Raw genomic sequence first — 21,122 nt, 5'->3', positions numbered from 1 at the left:
TTAAATGGGGATACTAAACCTTGGAAGAAATTTCGGAATTAAACTAAAACTAAAACTCCTACAAATCGTGACTTACCATTAATAGTAAACTTACTATTTATAGACGGTTGTGATTTTGACTAGACCTCATGGTTTTCAGCCAAAAATAATAAGTGTCCAATAGACCTCATGGTTTTCTAAGCACTTTTGATGCAACTCCCGGAGCCCAATGGATGAAGAGTTATAATAAAAGTAAAACTTACTATAAAAAATGAAAATAAAATGGAAATTCAACTGTTGATCTGATGGAATCTCACAAATTCGGTGTGCACAACTCAGCGTAGAGGGTTGGGTGGCTAAAGTAGCTGGTCCTACACCAAAATCATATATGGCATGTTCGATAACTCATTCTAGTTTGCGAGATATGCCCACTTTAAGTTCTGTTGGTCCAGGTTACTTTGCCTCCGATCGGATCTTTTCTGGTCCATCTTAGCCATGAAATTGTACGCGACCCTCTCTACATCAAAGGTCCACTTGGTGGATGGCTTGGATACTTTGCCTATATACCACATTAGCATATGTGGCAGCTTGTATACTAGCTGACTTGTACATGCTATGGCTGCAACTTGGGTTTGAGTCAACTTGAACCTGACTAACCCAACTTGGGTTCAAGTTCGGATCAGGTTTGGTTGGGTTGGGTTGTCAAGGCCCTGGGATTGGTTTAGGGTTGGAAAACTCCAACTTGATTTGAAATCGGCAAACTGGGTTAGGTTCCAGTGGAGCAAATTCGGGCTGTGTTAGGTCAGGTTGGACACAATCACATGTATTTGGGTTACGTTTGGTTCGGTTCGGTTAATTTAGGATTGAGTATAGAGGAATTTGGGTCGGGTCAAGTTGAGGGTTGGATCCTCTTGAGGTCAAGTTGGGCTCAAGTTAGCCCTCAAACCGACCCAACCCACCCAAGTTGCATCCCTACTTGTAACTAATTACTAGTTCAATTTTTCTGTGCAGGATTCAGCTGCGACACTGCAAAGGTTGTTGATATCATTGCCCATCGTGATGGAACTCAGCGCGCTCTCATTCAGCATGAATACAGAACCATGTATTCCTCTGAGCTCACCAAACGTCTCTCTTCGGAGCTTAGTGGCGACCTTAAGGTATTAGTAATCTTCCTTAAGGACTCAGGTTGCAATGTCACTGATTTGGACTGAGTCACGGTTGGACCGTGTCCCAGTTCGTCCTGAAATTTAAACCCTGGCTCAGCCCTTCACACACAATGTTGTGTTCTGCTCATTTCCATTTCAGGAGTAAACAAAAGTTATGTGTTCACAGAATTTCTTCTCTTAGTAAGATTTCTGTGAAATGGAGCTCTTCTGTGTTTTCATTGGAAGGAAAGAGTAGTTTGTATCAGAGCCAGTTCTGTTTCATGAGTTTTGGAAAATTTACTAAGATTTGAAATCCAAAGAATTGCGAATTATTTTCCTTGTTGCCTGAGCCAAATGCAGCATGAATAAGGCAAGACCTAAGCTTTGCCAGGCTTCATTAGAAGATATGTATGATAATTAGAATTGATTCCATCACAAAACCATGCCCATGAGACAAATCAAACAACATAATTAAGCCAATCCACAACCAATCTCAGGGATATGTGAATGCTAGGAATGATTTCATTATCCAACCATGTCCAAGGGGCAATGGTGAACAACAGGGTTCCCAAATTCACCAACCCTATAATGCTAAGAAAATGCTCAAAGCTATCGCAGATCCATTATAATTTAAGTCACAACAAACCATTAAAAACTGAAAGCATTCCCATAATTAAAGACAGTTTAATTTACATATAAATCAAAGCATAGTAGTAAGCCCATCACACTACAGGCTTTATCTTAGCCCTATCTAAGAGGTTTAGCTAAAATATCTTAAAAACATAAAAGAAAAGGAAGAAAAAGACTAGAAGAAAGAGGGAGAAAACTCCCTAGCCGACCAGCTCTCTCTCTCCTTCTCTTGCTTTCACTCCACGTCCCAGCTCTACACCAGATGCCTCCACGCCTGCCCAAAGATCCACACGTCCTTGCCCCTTCACGTCCCATTCTCTCTCTCTTTTATAGCCCTCAGAGTCGGTCGAGTGGATTGAGTTGGTGCTGAAAGCATGCGCAGCAGCAACAGAAAAGGCGAGATGAGTTGCATTTGACGTGGATTTTCGGGACATGGATCATCTAATCCACCCATTTTGACACCATAAGAATATATGTGACCCCCTTCTTGAGACTTTTAACGGTCTGGATCATTGATCCGACCATGAGTACAATTGCACTACGGCCACAACGGCCGGTTTTCTCGAACGCATGTCCCTGCGAATTTTCTCGCGTTGTGAAGGTCGGTGGGCCCCGTAGAACTGTTTTCTGAGAAATCTGACCCGTTCATTGGATTCTTGGAGAAAATACAGTCGAAAAAAGTGGTTTTTATCGGGTTTGGTGTGGTCCACTGTATCAAACCAACTCGTCGTTCATCCTGCGTTTTCTGACGATCCACATGTATAAACCTGTATGGGGCCAAAATTACACCTAGACGAGGGTCATGACTACCCCAAAGACACAATGGACGGTCCAGATCATCGAGAATATGACAAGTGTGTCCCTCTGGTAAAAAACGAAAATCGGCGTGCGGACGCTGTCCGTTTTCGGGATTTTTTTGAGAAATCCTCGGTCAGCGCTTGCTGACCGAGTTCTTAAAAACCGGTGTGCGGCTGGAGCATGTGTACTGTGTACACGCGCTTCAAGCGTGGGGTCCACTGAGATGTATTCAGGAAATCTGATCTGTCCAACCTGTTTTACATATAATTTAAAGGGTTTAGACCAAAATTGAAGCATTTATAGATATCATACGGGCCCTAAATTAGGATTTTAGGTTCTAATCTATCCGTTGGGACACTTTCACAAGGATCCAATGGATGAAATTATACGTGTATATTTAATTTATGGTCCTGAGGCTATATATAAAGTTTTGAGTCGAACGAATGGTGAGAACTCTGTGATCTTGTATTCTTGATGATTTTCGGGCCCGTTTAATGTGAGTGGACTGATTTTCTCGGATCTCTGGCATGTAAATTCTTTGATATCAGTCCCCTGGGGTCCTTCCCTTGCCTTGATGACATCTAAGATTTAAATCCATGTTTTTAGTAGCCTTTTTCAGTCTAGGCCATTAAATGCACCTTGCACACAAATACGATTAAAATGGGCTGTTAAACAATATCATGTTCGTAAAATTAGGTAATAACTAGGGTCTAATATGCAATATTTAACCCTCAACACTTAGTGAAAAGATGAGATTTCCATGTGTGGAATGAACATTTTGGACATGGTTTGGCTAGTGACCCCAACACTAGCCATCTTGCTAGTGTCAAAGCTCAATGGTCCCCACCATGATCTATGTGTTTTATCCATGCCATCCATCCATTTTTCCAGTTCATTTTACGGCATGATTCAAAAAGAAAAAAGAAAAAAAGAAGACTGATCCAAATCTCAGGTGGACCACAACATAAGAAACAATGGGGACTAAACGCTTATCGTTGAAAACTTCTTGGGGCCACAGAAGTTTTGGATCAAGCTGATATTTGGGGCATTACAGTCGGCTCAGGAAGTTTTTAATGGTGGACATTCAATCAATATTCAATACTGTTTTCCTATTGTGTGGTCCACCTGTGATTTAGATCTGTCCCATTTTTTGACTCATTCCCTAAAATAAGATGGAAAAATGGGCGGACGATTGGATAAAACACATACATCATGGTGGGGACTATAAAGCTTTGACACCAACTAATATACTGATGTTGGGGTCATAAACTAAACCATGTCTGAACATTTTGTCCTTTTTATTACGTGCTGCCCATCTAACAGGCGCATGTGATACTTTTTCATTAACTCACAAGTAATTCACATCTTGCTAATGCATTGTCTTGCCGGCTATTACATAACTTAATGCAATGCTTTTGTTTTTTTCCAAGTTCAATTGCTTTAATGTAGCTTGTGTGTTTGTGTGTGTGTCTTAGAGAGCAGTTCTTCTTTGGATGTATGATCCGGCTGGACGCGATGCAACCATAGTCAGGCAAGCATTAAGTGAGGATACCCTTGATCTAAAAGCTGCAACTGAAGTAATATGTTCGCGCACCTCAACTCAGATACAAGTATTTAAACAAGCTTACCTTGCAATATTCGGTGCATATCTTGAGAATGATCTCAACTTTCACGCTACTGGTGATCACTTAAAGGTTTGTGTGTGTGTGCACGCACGTGCATGTTTATATGTGTTTGTAGGCATGCGCGCCTATGTTGTTTAGTAATGATGACACTATTGTAAGTCACCTTAGTGCCGACTTCTATGGACCCCACTATGATGTGTGGATGAAATTGTAAGAAAATGAACTGAACCAACAAACATATCCAAACCAAAAAAATATAAAAGATTTATGTGGTTCGGGATTGTGCCTACTCCGTGGATGAACCCTAGTTGAAAATACTAAATCTTAAAAGAATCACAACCCTAACAATATTCTAGTCATAAAAAAAAATCAAAAAAGAGTTTTTTAACGTAACCCTAATTCGACCCCATAAACAATATTTATACCCCATACATGGAAATGCCCAAAATACTCTATTTTGGCTGAGTCAGGTCTTCAGATCAGATCTTATACCATTCGGGTTGGGGGTGCTGCCATGGAACCGCCACGGGTGCAAAGGCACTCCAGACCCAACACAGGGAGATAAACCCATAGGGCTATATTTATAACTTTCTCTGCACCATTCTACATAATATAAGACATCTATTACAACAAAAACCACTTTCTATCAAACATGCCCTTCAATGTTTGGTCATGGGGCTAAAAATAACCCAATCCATGATTGAGGTGGCCACACTACTGGGAAACAATTGGGAGGGGATGCCCGCCTTAATTGCAGTGGGCCACCGTGACGTTTACATGTAATCATGTCCATTCATATAAACAACTAGCTTACAAGGTCAACTTCATATGCTTATAAAGAAATGGCACCATGAGGTCCAAGGTTTAGAGTATTGTCACAAACTAGTACACATCGCAAATGTGTACCAAAATCCTTCATGAACTATACGGCTTTATCAGTCTGTATTGGCCCGAAATAGCCTAATACAGGGCAATTTAGGGTCATGTTGGTGGTTGTAACTTTCTCTAATGTGCAGAAATGATTTTATGCGCATGAAATACACCATGTCTATTAGGTAACCTAGAGTTGTACACGAGTCGAGTTAGCTCAGTCAGCTTGCTCGACTTGACTCGACTCGGAAAAGCTCGACTCGCCTTGGCTCAAAATTGGATTCGGACTGAGTTGAGCTGGATTTTGAAGCTTGAAAAAGTTTTGAGCCGAGTTTGAGCTTGCCCGAGCTCAACTAGATTCGGATCGAACCTCAACTCGAATTGACTCGGATCGAATCAGCTTGGTGACTTGGTTATTTTGATATTGATGCTGCTCGCTGAGTGTTTGCTAAATTGACTCAATGAAGTGTTGTTTAGGGTGCGTACATTCTCCGTGGGATCAACTGGTGGTGAGGAAGGAATGGATACGAAACAAATCATTACAAAAAAAAAAAAAAAAAAAACTTTACGTTAATAGACTGCCCTCATATCTTTATTTTGATGTTGCTTGCCGAGTGTTTGATGAAATACCTATAAAGTGTTATTACTATTTTGCATTATATGAGAAATTGAAGATGAATTCTGTGTTTGAAAAAATATTGCACATGCTTGAACTAGCATGAGCTACTGACCGAATTGAGCCGAACTGGTCAGACAGGCTCGAGGATCGAGCCGAGCCGAACCGAGTTCGAGCTGGGGTTAGCTACTAGCCGAGCTGAGCCAAGCCGAGTTATGCCAAGCTCGACTCGGGTTAACTCGTGTACAACTGGTAAAAAACGAAAATCGGCGTGCGGACGCTGTCCGTTTTCGGGATTTTTTTGAGAAATCCTCGGTCAGCGCTTGCTGACCGAGTTCTTAAAAACCGGTGTGCGGCTGGAGCATGTGTACTGTGTACACGCGCTTCAAGCGTGGGGTCCACTGAGATGTATTCAGGAAATCTGATCTGTCCAACCTGTTTTACATATAATTTAAAGGGTTTAGACCAAAATTGAAGCATTTATAGATATCATACGGGCCCTAAATTAGGATTTTAGGTTCTAATCTATCCGTTGGGACACTTTCACAAGGATCCAATGGATGAAATTATACGTGTATATTTAATTTATGGTCCTGAGGCTATATATAAAGTTTTGAGTCGAACGAATGGTGAGAACTCTGTGATCTTGTATTCTTGATGATTTTCGGGCCCGTTTAATGTGAGTGGACTGATTTTCTCGGATCTCTGGCATGTAAATTCTTTGATATCAGTCCCCTGGGGTCCTTCCCTTGCCTTGATGACATCTAAGATTTAAATCCATGTTTTTAGTAGCCTTTTTCAGTCTAGGCCATTAAATGCACCTTGCACACAAATACGATTAAAATGGGCTGTTAAACAATATCATGTTCGTAAAATTAGGTAATAACTAGGGTCTAATATGCAATATTTAACCCTCAACACTTAGTGAAAAGATGAGATTTCCATGTGTGGAATGAATCTGTCGGACATGGTTTGGCTAGTGACCCCAACACTAGCCACTTGTTGGTGTCAAAGCTTTGTGATCCCCACCATGTGTATGTGTTTTATCCATGCCATCCATCCATTTTTTCAGTTCATTTTAGGGCATGATTAAAAAAAAAGACTGATCCAAATCTCAGGTGGACCACAACATAAGAAACAATGGGGACTGAATGCTTATTGTTGAAAACTTTTTGGAGCCACAGAAGTTTTAGATCAAGCTGATATTTGGGGCATTACAGTCGACTCAGGAAGTTTTTAATGGTGAACATTCAATCAATATTCAATATTGTTTTCCTATTGTGTGGTCCACTTGTGATTTAGATTTGCCCCAATTTTCAGCTCATGCCCTAAAATAAGATGGAAAAATGGACAAACGATTGGATAAAACACATACATCATGGTGGGGACTATAAAGCTTTGACACCAACTAATTGACTGATGTTGGGGTCATAAGCTAAACTATGTCTGAACATTTTGTCCTTTTTATTAGGGGCTCCGGATCTAACATGCACATATGATCCTTTTTCATTAGCTCACAAGCAATTCACATCTTGCTAATGCATTTTCTTGCCGGCTATTGCATAACTTAATGCAATGCTTTTGTTTTTTTGCAAGTTCAATTGCTCTAATGTAGCTTGCGTGTTTGTGTGTGTGTCTTAGAGAGCAGTTCTTCTTTGGATGTATGATCCGGCTGGACGCGATGCAACCATAGTCAGGCAAGCATTAAGTGAGGATACCCTTGATCTAAAAGCTGCAACTGAAGTAATATGTTCTCGCACCTCAACTCAGATACAAGTATTTAAACAAGCTTACCTTGCGATTTTTGGTGCATATCTTGAGAATGATCTCAACTTTCACGCTACCAGTGATCACTTAAAGGTTTGTGTGTGCGCGTGCACGTGCATGTCTATATGTGTGTGTAGGTGTGTGCACTTGTGTTGTTTAGTAATGATGACACTATTGTAAGTCACCGTATTGTCGACTTCTATGGACCCTACTATGATGTGTGGATGAAATTGTAAGAAAATGAACTAAACCAACAAACATATCCAAACACAAAAAATATAAAAGATTTATGTGGTTCGGGATTGTGCCAATTCCATGGATGAACCCCAGTTGAAAATACTAAATCTTAAAAGAATTACAACCCTAAAAATATTCTAGTCATAAAAAATCAGAAAAGAGTTTTTTGTGTAACCCTAATTTGACCCCATAAATAATATTTATACCCCATACATGGAAATGCCCAAAATACTCTATTTTGGCCGAGTCAAGTCTTCAGATCAGATCTTATACCATTCGGGTTGGGGGTGCTGCCACCGAACCCCCACGGGTGCAAAGGCACTCTAGACCCCACGCGGGGAGACAAACCCATAGGGCTATATCTATAACTTTCTTTGCATCATTCTACAGAATATAAGACATCTATTACAACAAAAACCACTTTCTATCAAACATGCCCTTCAATGTTTGGTCATGGGGCTAAAAATAGCCCAATCCATGATTGAGGTGGCCACACTACTGGGAAACAATTGGGAGGGGATGCCCGCCTTGATTGCAGTAGGACACCGTGACATTTACATGTAATCATGTCCATTCATATAAAGAACTAGCTCACAAGGTCAACTTCATATGCTTATAAAGAAATGACACCATGAGGTCCAAGGTTTAGAATATTGTCACAAACTGGTACACATCCCCAATGTGTACCAACATCGTTCATGAACGATACAGCTTTATCAGTCTGTATCAGCCTAAAATAGCCCAATACAAGGCAAGTCATGTTAGTGGTTGTAACTTTCTCTAATTTGCGGAAATGATTTTATGTGCATGAAATCCACCGTCTGTTAGGTACACCTAGAGTTGTACACAAGTCGAGTTAGCTCAGTCAGCTTGCTCGACTCGACTCAGAAAAGCTTGACTCACCTCGGCTCAAAATTGGATTCGGACCGAGTCGATCTGGTTTTTGAAGCTCCAAAAAGTTTCGAGCCGAGTTTGAGCTTGCCCGAGTTTGACTCGACTCGGATCAAACCTCAACTTGAATTGACTTGGATCAAATCATCTTGGTGACTTGGTTATTTTGATATTGATGTTGCTTGCTGAGTGTTTGCTAAATTGACTCAACGAAGTATTGTTTAGGGTGCGTACATTCTCCGTGGGATCAACTGCCCTCATATCTTGATTTTGATGTTGCTTGCCGAGTGTTTGATGAAATACTTACAAAGTGTTATTACTATTTTGCATTATATGAGAAATTGAAGATGTATTCTATGTGTTTGAGAAAATATCGCACATGCTTGAACTAGCCTGAGCTACTGACTGAACTGAGCCGAACTAGCTAGATAGGCTCGAGGACTGAGCCGAGCCGAGTTCGAGCTGGGGTTAGCTACTAGCTGAGCTGAGCTAAGCCAAGTTGTGCCAAGATTGACTCGGGTTAACTCGTGTACAACTCTAGGTACACCACCCCTTGTTTGATCCTGGCCCCAAAAATTATGCTGGTTAAACACTTACGTGCGCCCCACTTTAAATTACACACAAATTCTTATGGTATGGCCTACCTGAGTTTTGGAATACTGAGATTTTTGGGTTATACTTTCATCATCATGAAGCACATCAGACGAATGGTTTGGAGGGCATATAAACACCACGGTGGGTCCTACACAAACTGAAGGTGGAAGTCCTATCCCAACCTTTTGCTATGGCATGGCCTACGTGAGTAGTTTTGTATCTGTATGGTTTTTGGGTTCAAGGGTGAAGAGAGGCAGTTTACCTGATGGATGGGGTGAATGTCATAAAAGTTCAACCCATGTGGTGCTCAGTTAGTGATACATACCTAAGCAAGATTACAGTTAGGTACATTTTTCAAAAAAAAAAAAAATTTAAAAATTAAAAGAAGAAGAAGAGGAAAAAGAAAAAGAAAAAAACGAGTCCACTTTCTGGTGCGTAGCTGTACAACAATACGAAAATTCAGCCCTTGTGGTGCTCAATTAGCAGTACATACCTAAGGGGTTGTTTGGATGCTTATAAATGGTTTAAGTGGTAATTGATTTACAGGTGCAAATCATTTATTGCCTATTATGTTTGGTTGTAAGCTGTAAATGATTTACAAGTAAATGATTGTTTGTGTTTGGATAGCTTGTAAATTGCTTTAGCCCTTAACGTAGGAAAGAGCGTGAATCTATGAGAGTAATTCTTAAGTCCACAAGAAAAAGGGAGAGAATTCGGGTAAATTCAATTGAATAATGTGTGTATGCTTTCTCGATTATACTACCAATAATTAAAGAAAACCCAAACGCTAATTAAAAATTACTCAAAATAGTAAAAATCTCTCTCCAATCCTAATTTTCTAAAAATAGAAATGTCCAAATAAACTTTATTGGGGCATTCTCAACATTATTACAAGCAATTTCTAAAAAAGTTAAATCCTAAAACTACAGGAATAAAAGATATGGTGAAAATAGAAATTATTAAAAATAGTAAAAATTTCTTAAAATCTTGATTTTAATCCTCAAGATGAGGGTTTCTCATGAAACGGACATCTATGACTTGCCAGGTAGGTCAATTGACCCCAAGACCACATTACATAAAGATAAATAGGTCATAAGTTTTGTGACGATGCCCGTATAAAAAGTTATAGTTGTTTTATGGTTATCACTTCAAACATCAATTTCTCAATATCCCGAATGAATTTCTTTGAATTGAACATGCTTGAGACCCAGTTATATCATGCCCTACCTAGGATTGGGTTAAGTTCTGATTGACTACTTTCATTTTTGCTTGGACTTTTTTTGGTCTAGTCTTGCATTTGTGACACGTCTTACATCAGTCCTGCAAATGAAGAGCCAATCTTTTCATTTACTAACTGCCTGTAAATGAAATCCCAACTTTTTTCCTGTAAATCAAATGGGGCTTTACAACCTGTAAATCATTCAACATCCAAATACAGACTATAAACCATTTACCTGCAAAGACTGGCTACCATTGAACAATGGGCTTAAACTTTTTTGGGTGTCTTGTTTTTAAATATCATGTTCTGTTTTTCCCCAATAATGACAGCTTTTTCCTATTTCTTTTTTCTTTTCCTTCTTCATGTAGTTGTTGCTTACTTATGTGAGCATAACACGCTACGAAGGCCCGGAGGTTGATCCAGCAATGGTAGAAAAAGATGCCAAGGATCTCTATAAAGCTGGGGAAAAGAAATGGGGAACAGATGAGAAGACCTTCATTCGCATTTTCAGCGAACGGAGCAGGCCGCATATGGCTGCTGTTTCTGTTGCTTACAATCAGATGTATGGCCACTCACTCAAAAAGGTAATGTCTATATCCTATTTTTCGTTTTCTCTGTATTGGAAGTCTTTCATTTCCTCTACTTTGGCAAGAGGCTTCTTATGTTTAATTTTCATGTGGGCAATCTTAAACAAATCTGATCTTTCACAGGCAGTAAAGAGCGAGACATCTGGGCTTTTTGAGGAGGCACTCCTGACTATCCTAAGATGCGCTGAGAATCCCGCCAAGTACTTTGCTAAGGTACTATCGTCTTGTTTTCAGTGGGAATTTTTTTCCTCTGTAAGGGAAATCTATTTTCACCCTTCAATGCGGTCGATGCTTAATATCAACTTTGAAAGTTCAGTAATTAACTCTAAGGGCTTGTTTGGATTATGGGCTATCACAAAAATGTGGTGTAAAACTCACATCATTACTTTTTTATTTTTGATTGGATATTGTGAATTGTTAAATCGTGGTAATCGTTAGGAATACCGCACAACATGAATTTGTGGAAGTGTGTTGATGTGGCATAGCTTTGTGGGCCTCACCATCATGCATGTGTTGAGAAGTGGAGCCACATCTGGGGCCGTGCACGACCGGTAGTGGCCCCTGCTCGACCAGTCATGGAGCCCGCTCGACTGGTCACGACTGGCATGACTCGAACTCCAGTGAGCATCAGTTTTTAGGTCCGAGGTGCTCGACCGGTCGTGGACCATGCACGACCGGTCGTGGGGTCCGCTCGACCGGTCGTGCAATCTGCTCGACCAATCGTGGTTACGCAGATTCATTTTCGAATTTGATGCGGACTGCGGATTTCTGTATCGCCTTTCGCAAGGGTGCGAAAGGGAAGTTGTCAAAACTATAAATTCCCTAAGGCTATTCTAGGGCTAAGGTAAATATTGGGAAATATTTCTAAGGTGTGGGTAAAGGAATTTTCTATGTCCTTCCAAGGGAGAGGTTAATATATTGCCTTGTAATCTTCGTTCTTCATAGTGGAAGTTTGCATCCGTAGTTTTTTTACCCTAGTTTGAGGGTTTTTCTACGTATATCTTATCTTGTGGTTTGTTTGGATTGCTTTGATCTGTTTCTAGTTTATATTTCTTCTTGTTTATCGTTTGTGGGTGAGGCCTGAGATTGGATCTAGGCTCACTGCGTTGTTGGCGTGCTGCGCAACAACTGGTATCAGAGCTATTGGTTTAGTTCTATTAGGAGCGATGACAGAAGAAGGGAAAACTAGAATTGAGAAGTTTGATGGTTCAAACTTTGCCTTCTGGAAGATGCAGATGGAGGATTATCTGTATCAGAAGGACCTCTATATTCCTCTAGGAGGAAAAGAGAAGAAACCAGAAAAGATGACAGATAATGAATGGTTTTTACTGGATAGGAAGGCTTTAGGAATGATCCGACTCTCTTTGTCTAAGAGCGTCGCTTTCAACATATCAAAGGTAAAAACTACAAAAGAATTAATGGAAGCCCTATCTATCATGTATGAAAAACCCTCTGCATCCAACAAGGATCATCTTATGAAACAGCTATTCAACATGAAGATGTCAGATGGTGGGAGCGTGGCTGAACATCTAAACGAGTTCAATACAGTCACAAGCCAGTTGGAATCCGTTGGCATTGTTTTTGAGGATGAGGTTAGGGCGTTATTGATCTTGTTCAGTTTGCCAGACAGTTGGGATGGTTTGGTGATTGCTGTGAGAAATTCTTCAGGGTCGACAAAGTTGAAATTTGATGATGTGACTGGTTTAATTCTCAGCGAAGAATCTAGAAGAAAGACATCATGAGTTTCAAAGGATTCAGGGAATGCTCTAAACGTTGAAGGAAGAGGAAGATCGCTGAACAAAGGAGGCAATAAACACAGACGTTTTAAGTTGAGGAAGAAGTCCAAGGGACCGAAAGACAAAGACGGTTGTTGGCATTGCGGCAAGAAGGGGCATATAAAACGTGATTACAGGGCGCTCAAGAAACAAGAAGGAAGCTCTTTGCGCATGTACGCACGTGCGTAATAATACATTTGTTAAGTTACAACTTTTTTTGGAACAAATTTAATGTTGAAAAGCAAGCGTAGGGCTTCCCCGAGAGAGAAGCCCGAGCGCAACGCCTAACAAGAGCATGTGCAAGCGAGCGCTAACTATCCGGCCTCCGGTTAATAAATAACCTCCGGCCCGCTGAAAAACTGTAACTAAGTTCGTCGAAGGTGCTTCCCAATTATACGCGCTCGTGCATGTTCACTCCCCAAGTATAGGGTTGTGATGTAGTAATAAACTCGGTACGACCGAGGTCGAATCCACAGGGACTGATACCTGTACGTTATCTGAAACCAAGTAGAACTAGAACTAGACTAAGATGTGATCTAAACCAAATAGAATTTAAGAAATAATTGTGGAATAATTATCTAAAACTTTAAGGAATTCAGAGGAGTGGAAACTAGGGATTCAGAGGATCCACTTGTAGAGATCAGGGAGAAATTATGCCTGCTTCAGAAATCATGGATTTTAACTAGACTTCCTTTGATATAGTTTTCAAGAGGTGAAAGGTATATGAATTAGAATGGATTCCATCACCAAACCATGCCCAAGAGACAAAGTAAACAACAGAATTAAACTAATTATCAACCAACCAACAATGTATGAGGATCATGAAGGGTACTGTCATCCTACCATGCCCATTGGACAATGATGAACAACAGGGGTTCCTGACTTCATAAACATAAAAAAGGGAAGGAAATACTCAAAGCCATTGCAAACCCATTGTAATTTCAGTCACAACAGACCATAAAAGACTAAGAAAAATATTGCTTCAATAATCAACTATATTAAATCTAGTTTATGAATTAAAGGCACACAGTAAAATCTCCCATCTCGCTACAGGCTTCACCTCTTAGCCCTAGCTAAGAGGTTTAGCTAGACATGAATGGGCTAAGTCTTAAAAAAATGAAAGAAATATAAAGGAAAAGAAGAGAAAAACCAGGCTGCTTCACTTCTCTCTCTCCATTCCTCAGCTCTTTCTTCTTTTCTTCTTCTTTTCTTCCGTTCCTTCAAAGCCAACCTAGACGTCCAGCCCAAGACCGAGCCCTCCTGCTCCAGCGCTCAGCAGTAGCCAAGGTGCCTCCACGGCTGCCCTTTCTCTCCCCGTTTCTCTTCCTTCCTTCCCTTTTTTCCAAAACTCCTCCCCAACTAAAGACGAGCCCCCAGCCCTGCCTTTTTTCTCTTTCTTTATAGGTGCCAGGGGCTGTGCAGGAGAGGCCTGGCCGGATTGCGAAATCCTTCGCGGCAGATTCCTCGCGGAACTCTGTTTCTGCGCCAGGAAACGCTCAGCCTGATTGCGTTTGGACTGAGTTTGAGAGAAGGAGTCTTCCCCTCTTTGAAATCTGCCAGCATGGTGAGTGTAAGCACCCATTGTATGATCAAATGGACGGTTTGGATCGCTGATCCGTTCACGGACGGAGGCCTGCAACTTCCCGCAACTTCCGGCTTTCCCGGACGTGCGTAAGCTTACGCGGACGCGCTGACGTGTTCAGTGGGACCCGTGGCGATGTTTCTGATGAAATCTACCCCATCCATCAGATTCTTCTCGATTTTTCGGTCAAGAATGGGTGGTTTTGAACGTCCATTGAGGCGACCCAGAGAAGAAATCACCTCAAAAATCATTTTGAACATCGTAGGACCGCTTGTTTGTGGCCTCTGTATCTCGCACGTGTGCTTGCATGGGTCCAAAAGTTCAGCAAGGATTTATAGTAGTCGAGGCCCTCTACACGATGGATGGAATGGATCATCCGTACAGGCCATGGGTGGGGCCCATTAGCGTCCGTAAAAACGGACAGCGTCCGTCCGTGTTGCCGCGTGAAACGACAGTTGCTGTGTTTGGGAAGGAGACGCGGGTCAGCCCTGCTGACCCGCGTTTGTTGGCTCGGTGCGGCTCGGGTCTACGTGTGCTGTGCACACACACATCACATACGGGCCCCACTGTGATGTGTTTCAACAATCTGATCCATCCATTCATTTTCCCATCTTATTTAAACCGTCGAGACCAAAGTTGGATAGTTCCAGATATCAGGTGGGCCCAGAATCAACGGTTTATGGGCTGATCTGTCAGTTGGGGCACTTCCATAGTGATCCGAGGGCTGAAATTTGATATGTACGGTTAATTTATGGCCCTCAGGCCATGTATGAAGTTTTGAGCCAATCAGATGGCGGAAACTATGTGATCTTGCATTCTTCACCAATTTCGGGCCTCTTTAATGTGAATGGCCTGATTTCCTTGGATCCCCGGTGTGTAATTCCATCGATCTTGGTCCCCTGAAGTCCGTCCCTTGCCTTGGGTGTCATTAGAGCGTTAAATCCATGGTTAAGCACCCTTTTTCAGTTCATGCTTGTAAATACACTCTGCATCACAAATACAATTAAATCAGGCCATTAAACGGTATCATGCTTGTAAATTCATGCAATAACTGGGTCTGATATGTAATATTTGACCCTCAACAGTGCACACGTGTACATGCGCGCGTAGATAGTACGTGCACACTTACGCCCGCGCGTAAGCGCGTATGCCCACGCGCTTATATAGTACGTGCGCCAGTCAATAAAAAAATTTAAAAAAATTTATTTGTTGTGTCGTGACAACTAGTCATAACCTACACCAAAATAATAGTTATACAGGTAATTTGTATCCCGTATGGAGCCATGTCGCAGGGGTTGAGAACGGGAATTGAACTCTATGAGATCTAATCTCCCGTTGTTCCTCAGTAGCTCAATGGTAGAGCGGTTGGCTGTTAACTGACTGGTCGTAGGTTTGAATCCTACTTGGGGAGATTTGATGAATTCTTAATTAAAGAATTCAGAATTAAAGGGCTCGCTTTGACCGTTAGGAGTAGGTAACCTGTTCCCTGTCTTTGTTTCTATTGCATTCTATCTCGTCGTATCACATTCTGTTCTGCGATATTTGAGAATCACCGTCAATACCTCGATGTTGATCCGGGATAATTCTTTATTCCACAGCTGTAACACCCTGAAAATTGGAGGTTGTGCATATCTCGACTCCCGAGTTTCAGGACATCACTTATATCTGATTTTTATTAGTTTGCATTTGAATCAAGTTTAATTGCGCAGCATGGAATTACTTGGAACATAAACCACAACCACAACACATTTACTGAAAAGGAAGAGGTCAATTATACATATACAAGTCTCAAAAATATAATTAGGTCGCACAATGCGTTGCCCACAAAACCACAAAAAGAATGGCATGCCCAAAATGAATAGAGCTGAGCCCACCGCTCAGCATCCTAAAGTCTTGCATCGCCAAGCTCGTCCTCCTCCTACAGGCTCGCGTCGCCAAGCTCCTCGTACACCATATTACCTACATCTACGGGAGAGTCTGGTTGATGTTTTAAACATCGTCCCAGAATGAGAGTGAGTGATCAACTCAGTGGGTGCTAGTAGTCTTAAGTCATAACAAACATCAATTATGTTATGAATTTAATGAAAGACAATCATTCAGAAACACCTAACTAATCTTGTTAATGCATATGCATGATAGATGATATGATGCATGCCCTCGCCACAACACTCCCTCGAGCGACTCCGTCTAACAATCGCCGATGACCAACACTCCCTCAGAGCGACATCGACTGCCAAGTCGCCAACTTAGATAGTGCGATGTGATGGTAATGTTAGTTAAGTTCTTAGTTAATTCCATTTATCCAGCAGGTTAGGAAAACTGATACACCCCACGTATTAATGCCCTAAACTGGTTGCGAGGCCAAAACCCCCTAATGTGTGAGGCCGAGGCCCCGCGGTTATTGATCCCGTCGGGTTTCCCATCCCCGACTTTAAGCACATGAGGAATGCCGAGAGAAAAGGATCACTCGCGGTCACTACGGGGAGGTGTGACACCCCAGCGTAGGCCGATAGCTCGGACACAGCGTCCCATTCCACCATGCCCGGCTCACGAGGCAGTGGACCAGTTTTCAATTTGATTATCGATGGGCTACAATGGTTGTAGGGTGTTCCAGGTTCCATACATATGTGAGCATACAGGGTTAACGAACAAGGTTGGTCAGTAAGTAGGCTGGACCGCACGAGTCAGGCGAGCATGTGACGAACGACATCGAGCGCAAGAGGCCCATGTAGTTAAACTACTGCAGCCCACGCGTACCCGCCCAGATCCATGAGTTTAGCCTCAAGGTAGCCCTGCCAACGGAACTACCGTCTCTCCTCATGTTTCCTGACTAACCCAAAAGTTTGAGAACGATTCATAACATGCCAACCATCAAGGTGATCAACTAGCGTAACAGTATCATGTTCACATACATCTCAACATATGATTCAAATACTCCTAACAAGCAAGCTACAACATCATGAACAAGGTGCATGTGAGTGGTGTGGATTGAGGAGGAAGTTAAGCATTTCCTACACCTCAAGGGATTAATTATATAAGAGTAATGAATTCTACACACTATGAAGCAACACATATGAGAAAAATAAAATAACATGAGCATGTAATCATCCACACTAAATCATATGAGAGGCAAGAATCAACATCATATGAAGGAAATCAAACAAGGCATACAACTTCATGCAATTCCCAAACAAACCAAGCAATTCTTAGGTTTTCTCTAGATTCTTCAATATAACATCTCAAATAAATAAAATCATTAAACTCATGATATAATTGGTGCTAGGCCACCTAAGGATAATAGTCTGCACCTATGGATCGTTAGAGAGTTGAAAACGACCTAGGAGGGTGGATTTGGGGTCGATCGGCCAAAACCCATAAAGCACACATTTGCATGTTAGAAATTCATGCCAATCCCTTCTCAACATAAGAGTTTTAAGAAAAAATGATGAGGGATATTACCTAGACAATTCATGTTAGAAATTCTTGTGGTTGTGGTGTAGGGTTTTCCTTTAGAGAAGGGATAGGGAGTTGCAAGATTGAGTTCCCTTGGGCCCACCTCAATTTATGGTCCGCGCTTGCTCTCCTTCACTCTCACTTTCTCTTTACTCTCCCCCTCTTTCTCTCTTTCTCCCCTTTGAAGATGAAAAATTGTATGGGAAGAGGAGTGCCCCAAATGCGGCCATTTTATAATGCCATATTTGGTGCCAATGGCCCCAAGTGTTGTGTTTTTACCATATTAACCCTATGGGAGAATTTTTTCTAGCCTTTAGGGCCCATTATAGGGTGTACAAGTCAATATACATTGTAGGATAGCTAGCCCTAATGATGATCTACGTATGAATATGATCGGCCCGCCATTTGAATGCTCCGATTGACAGATATGATGAGAAGTCTGTTCAACGGTCGCCAATGGTCGATCGGGGCCACGACTATACGGATATGAGTAGGAAAATATTCTTACTACATGTGTGAAGTTTGGTCACAAACCGACGGTTCAAAATCCTCAACTTTGCATAAGAGTGGACAACCCAATTCACTTAAGTTTTAGCTTCTTCCTTTAAGGTACTTGCACTTCTCATACACTTGTCCTTCGGCTCAAGTTGAGTGGTTCTAAATACTAGCTAGGTCCGACTCCCACGATGGACGTCAAGCCCAGCAAGATGGACATTATTTTATAGTTTTGGAACTAGTAGCCCACCAACGAGCGGTCTAGAGCTTGTTCGGAAAATCAGGGCATTTTTGGAATGAATTTGGTAGTGAGATTTCTTGTGGGCAATGATTAGGTTTTGGATTAGCTATGTGCATAACATGGCCTATTTATAACTAGTAAAAGTGGATATTTGGTCATGATTACTTTAAACCGTCGGTTTTAGGTTAAAAGAGCAACAGGGTTGATTTGGTCTATTAGTTAAGATTTGGGCCTTATCTGACTCAGCTTCGGTTAGATCTTTAATTTAGTTATGCTTGTCTTAATTAGTTAGTGATGAGTCGGTTAGATTTGGGTCCTATGTGAGTAAATCATGGGGCTACACCTGATGTTTAAGTGATCGGGCTAATTCATTGGCTTCCTACGGCTAATTAATCGGACTTATGCAGTTCTTCACTGGTACTACCCCTGTATAAACTAACATTAAGTGCTAATGGTCATTAAATGATATTATAAGTTAATTAAAAAAAATTCAAGGATTTTTTTAGAAATCCAAAATAGTGAAAATCCAGGATGTTACAACAGCCATGGGGCTATTTATAACTAGCCAATTAATAATTCTCAGATGATGTACTAGTAGTGCATCAAAGATGCAGTGCAGTCATCGATTCTCCCGAGAGGCCATAATTACCATGAGCAAACATATTAATGACGAGGAACGCATACAGCAGGGGCGACTAACGAGAGCATCACAGAAAGACCTAAGCTTACCGCTACAAGTAGATTCAACAGCTGGTCGTGAGAATGCGGAGATAACAGCTTCGGGGTCAAGAGCTACTTTAAGGTGGAAAGTGTTCGTTTACAAGAGTGTTCGTGTTGTTTATTCCTAGGAGTGTAGTGGTTCTTCCCTCCCTCTTATTGGAATAAGATGGATTGAAATACAGCACTAGCAATCTTTACAGTAGCCAACAACCCAGAGGTATTATGACGATTGGGATACGAAACGTTTCCTCACAGGGAAGGATTCAATGAATCTATCTGAAGAGAGTGACACAGAGGTGTTGATCTTGTCTCTTGATGCGAGGAATGAGTCTTGGGTTATAAACTCGGGTGCTTCGTTTCATGCCACCTCATGTAAGGAAGTTCTGCATGATTATGTGTCAGGTGACTTTGGGAGAGTCTACCTGGGTGGTGATGAGCCGTGCAGTATTGTTGGAAAGGGAGACATTCATGTTAATCAGAAAGATGTAACAGTTTTGAAATTTAAGGATGTCAGACATATACCGAGTTTGAAACGTAACTTGATCTTAGTGGGGCAGTTGATCGATACTGGTTATATGACGACATTCACCAGTGATTCCTGGAAGATCACAAAAGGCGCCTTGGTGAGATCTTGAGGCAAGAAGGAAGGTACTTTGTACATGACTTTAGGATCGTATAGTTCACTCGCAGTCGTATCAACTAGAGTGAATGGACAGTTATGGCATCAGAGGTTGGGACATATGAGTGAGAAAGGGATCAAAGTTCTATTGTTAAAAGGAAAGCTACCAGGGCTGAAGTCTATTGACTTAGAATTCTACGAGGACTGCGTGTATGATAAGCAAAAGAGGGTAAGTTTCAAGAAGACGGGATGTGCTCCAAAGATGCATTTGTTGGAGCTTGTACACACTGATGTGTGGGAACCGGCACAGGTATCATCTCTTGGTAGCTCACATTATTTTATTTTTTTTATTGATGATGCTAGTAGAAAACTGTGGGTCTATTTCTTAAAGCACAAATCTGATGTATTTGATGTATTTAAGAAGTGAAAAGTTATGGTAGAAAACGAGACAGGTAAAACAGTAAAATATCTCAGATATGATAATGAGGGAGAGTACTGTTATAAGAGATTTAAGGAGTATTGTGCAGTAAATGGAATCAAATATTAGAAAATGATTACAAGGACACCGCAACAGAATGGTGTGGCTGAGCGCATTAACATGACCATCCTTGAGCGCGCCAGGAGCATGAGGTTACATGCAGGGTTGCCCAAGACCTTTTGAGCAGATGCTGTGAATACTGCCGCATATCTCATCAATAGAAGTCCCTCAACACCATTGGATGGTGGGCTACCAGAAAAAGCGTGGACTGAGAAAGAAGTGAACCTTGCATATCTCAGAGTGTTCGGTTGTACTTCATATGTTCACATTGATGCAGAGTATAGAAATAAGCTGGATGCGAAGTCCAGGAGGTGCATATTTATAGGCTATGGGCAGCATGATTTTGGCTACAGGTTTTGGGATGCAAAAAATAGAAAAATCATCAGAAGCAAGGACGTAGTCTTCAATGAAAAAGTGATGCATAAGGACAATGTGCGGAAAAATAAGGCCGAGGAGAAAGAATTCGTAGAGTTGGAAGAGTTAAAGGACACAGATGTTACAGCGCCATAGGATGATCATGCACAAGAGCATTATGAGGCAGATCTGCATACACCGGTTGTAAGGAGGTCTACTCGGGAGAGGAGACCTACGGTCCGGTACTCACCCTCCTTACATTATCTACTGCTGACAGATAATGGTGAACCAGAGTGTTTTGAAGAGGCATTACAGTCGAATACAAGGGTTAAGTGGGAACAGGCCATGGAAGAGGAGATGGACTCTCTTGAGTCCAATCGTACGTGA

The 21,122-nt window shown here is 41.5% G+C and overlaps 1 protein-coding gene and 1 non-coding gene across 2 annotated transcripts in view; both read left to right on the top strand.

The window, feature by feature from the left end:
• Positions 1-21,122, top strand: part of LOC131227954 (annexin D5-like) — a 30,334-nt gene that overhangs the window by 5,332 nt on the left and 3,880 nt on the right. Inside the window, exons 3-5 of the mRNA XM_058223771.1 lie at positions 4,028-4,246; positions 10,740-10,955; positions 11,082-11,171. Coding sequence (XP_058079754.1) covers positions 4,028-4,246; positions 10,740-10,955; positions 11,082-11,171 — 525 coding nt within the window. The remainder of the gene's footprint in view (positions 1-4,027; positions 4,247-10,739; positions 10,956-11,081; positions 11,172-21,122) is intronic.
• Positions 15,655-15,726, top strand: TRNAN-GUU (transfer RNA asparagine (anticodon GUU)). The gene has a single exon. It is a non-coding gene; the product is annotated as a tRNA-Asn (tRNA).

The sequence above is a fragment of the Magnolia sinica genome, chromosome 15, assembly GCF_029962835.1.
Source record: "Magnolia sinica isolate HGM2019 chromosome 15, MsV1, whole genome shotgun sequence".
Lineage (NCBI taxonomy): Eukaryota > Viridiplantae > Streptophyta > Magnoliopsida > Magnoliales > Magnoliaceae > Magnolia > Magnolia sinica.
Note: the sequence above shows the minus strand (reverse complement) of the source record. Positions and strands in the feature narration are given on the sequence as shown.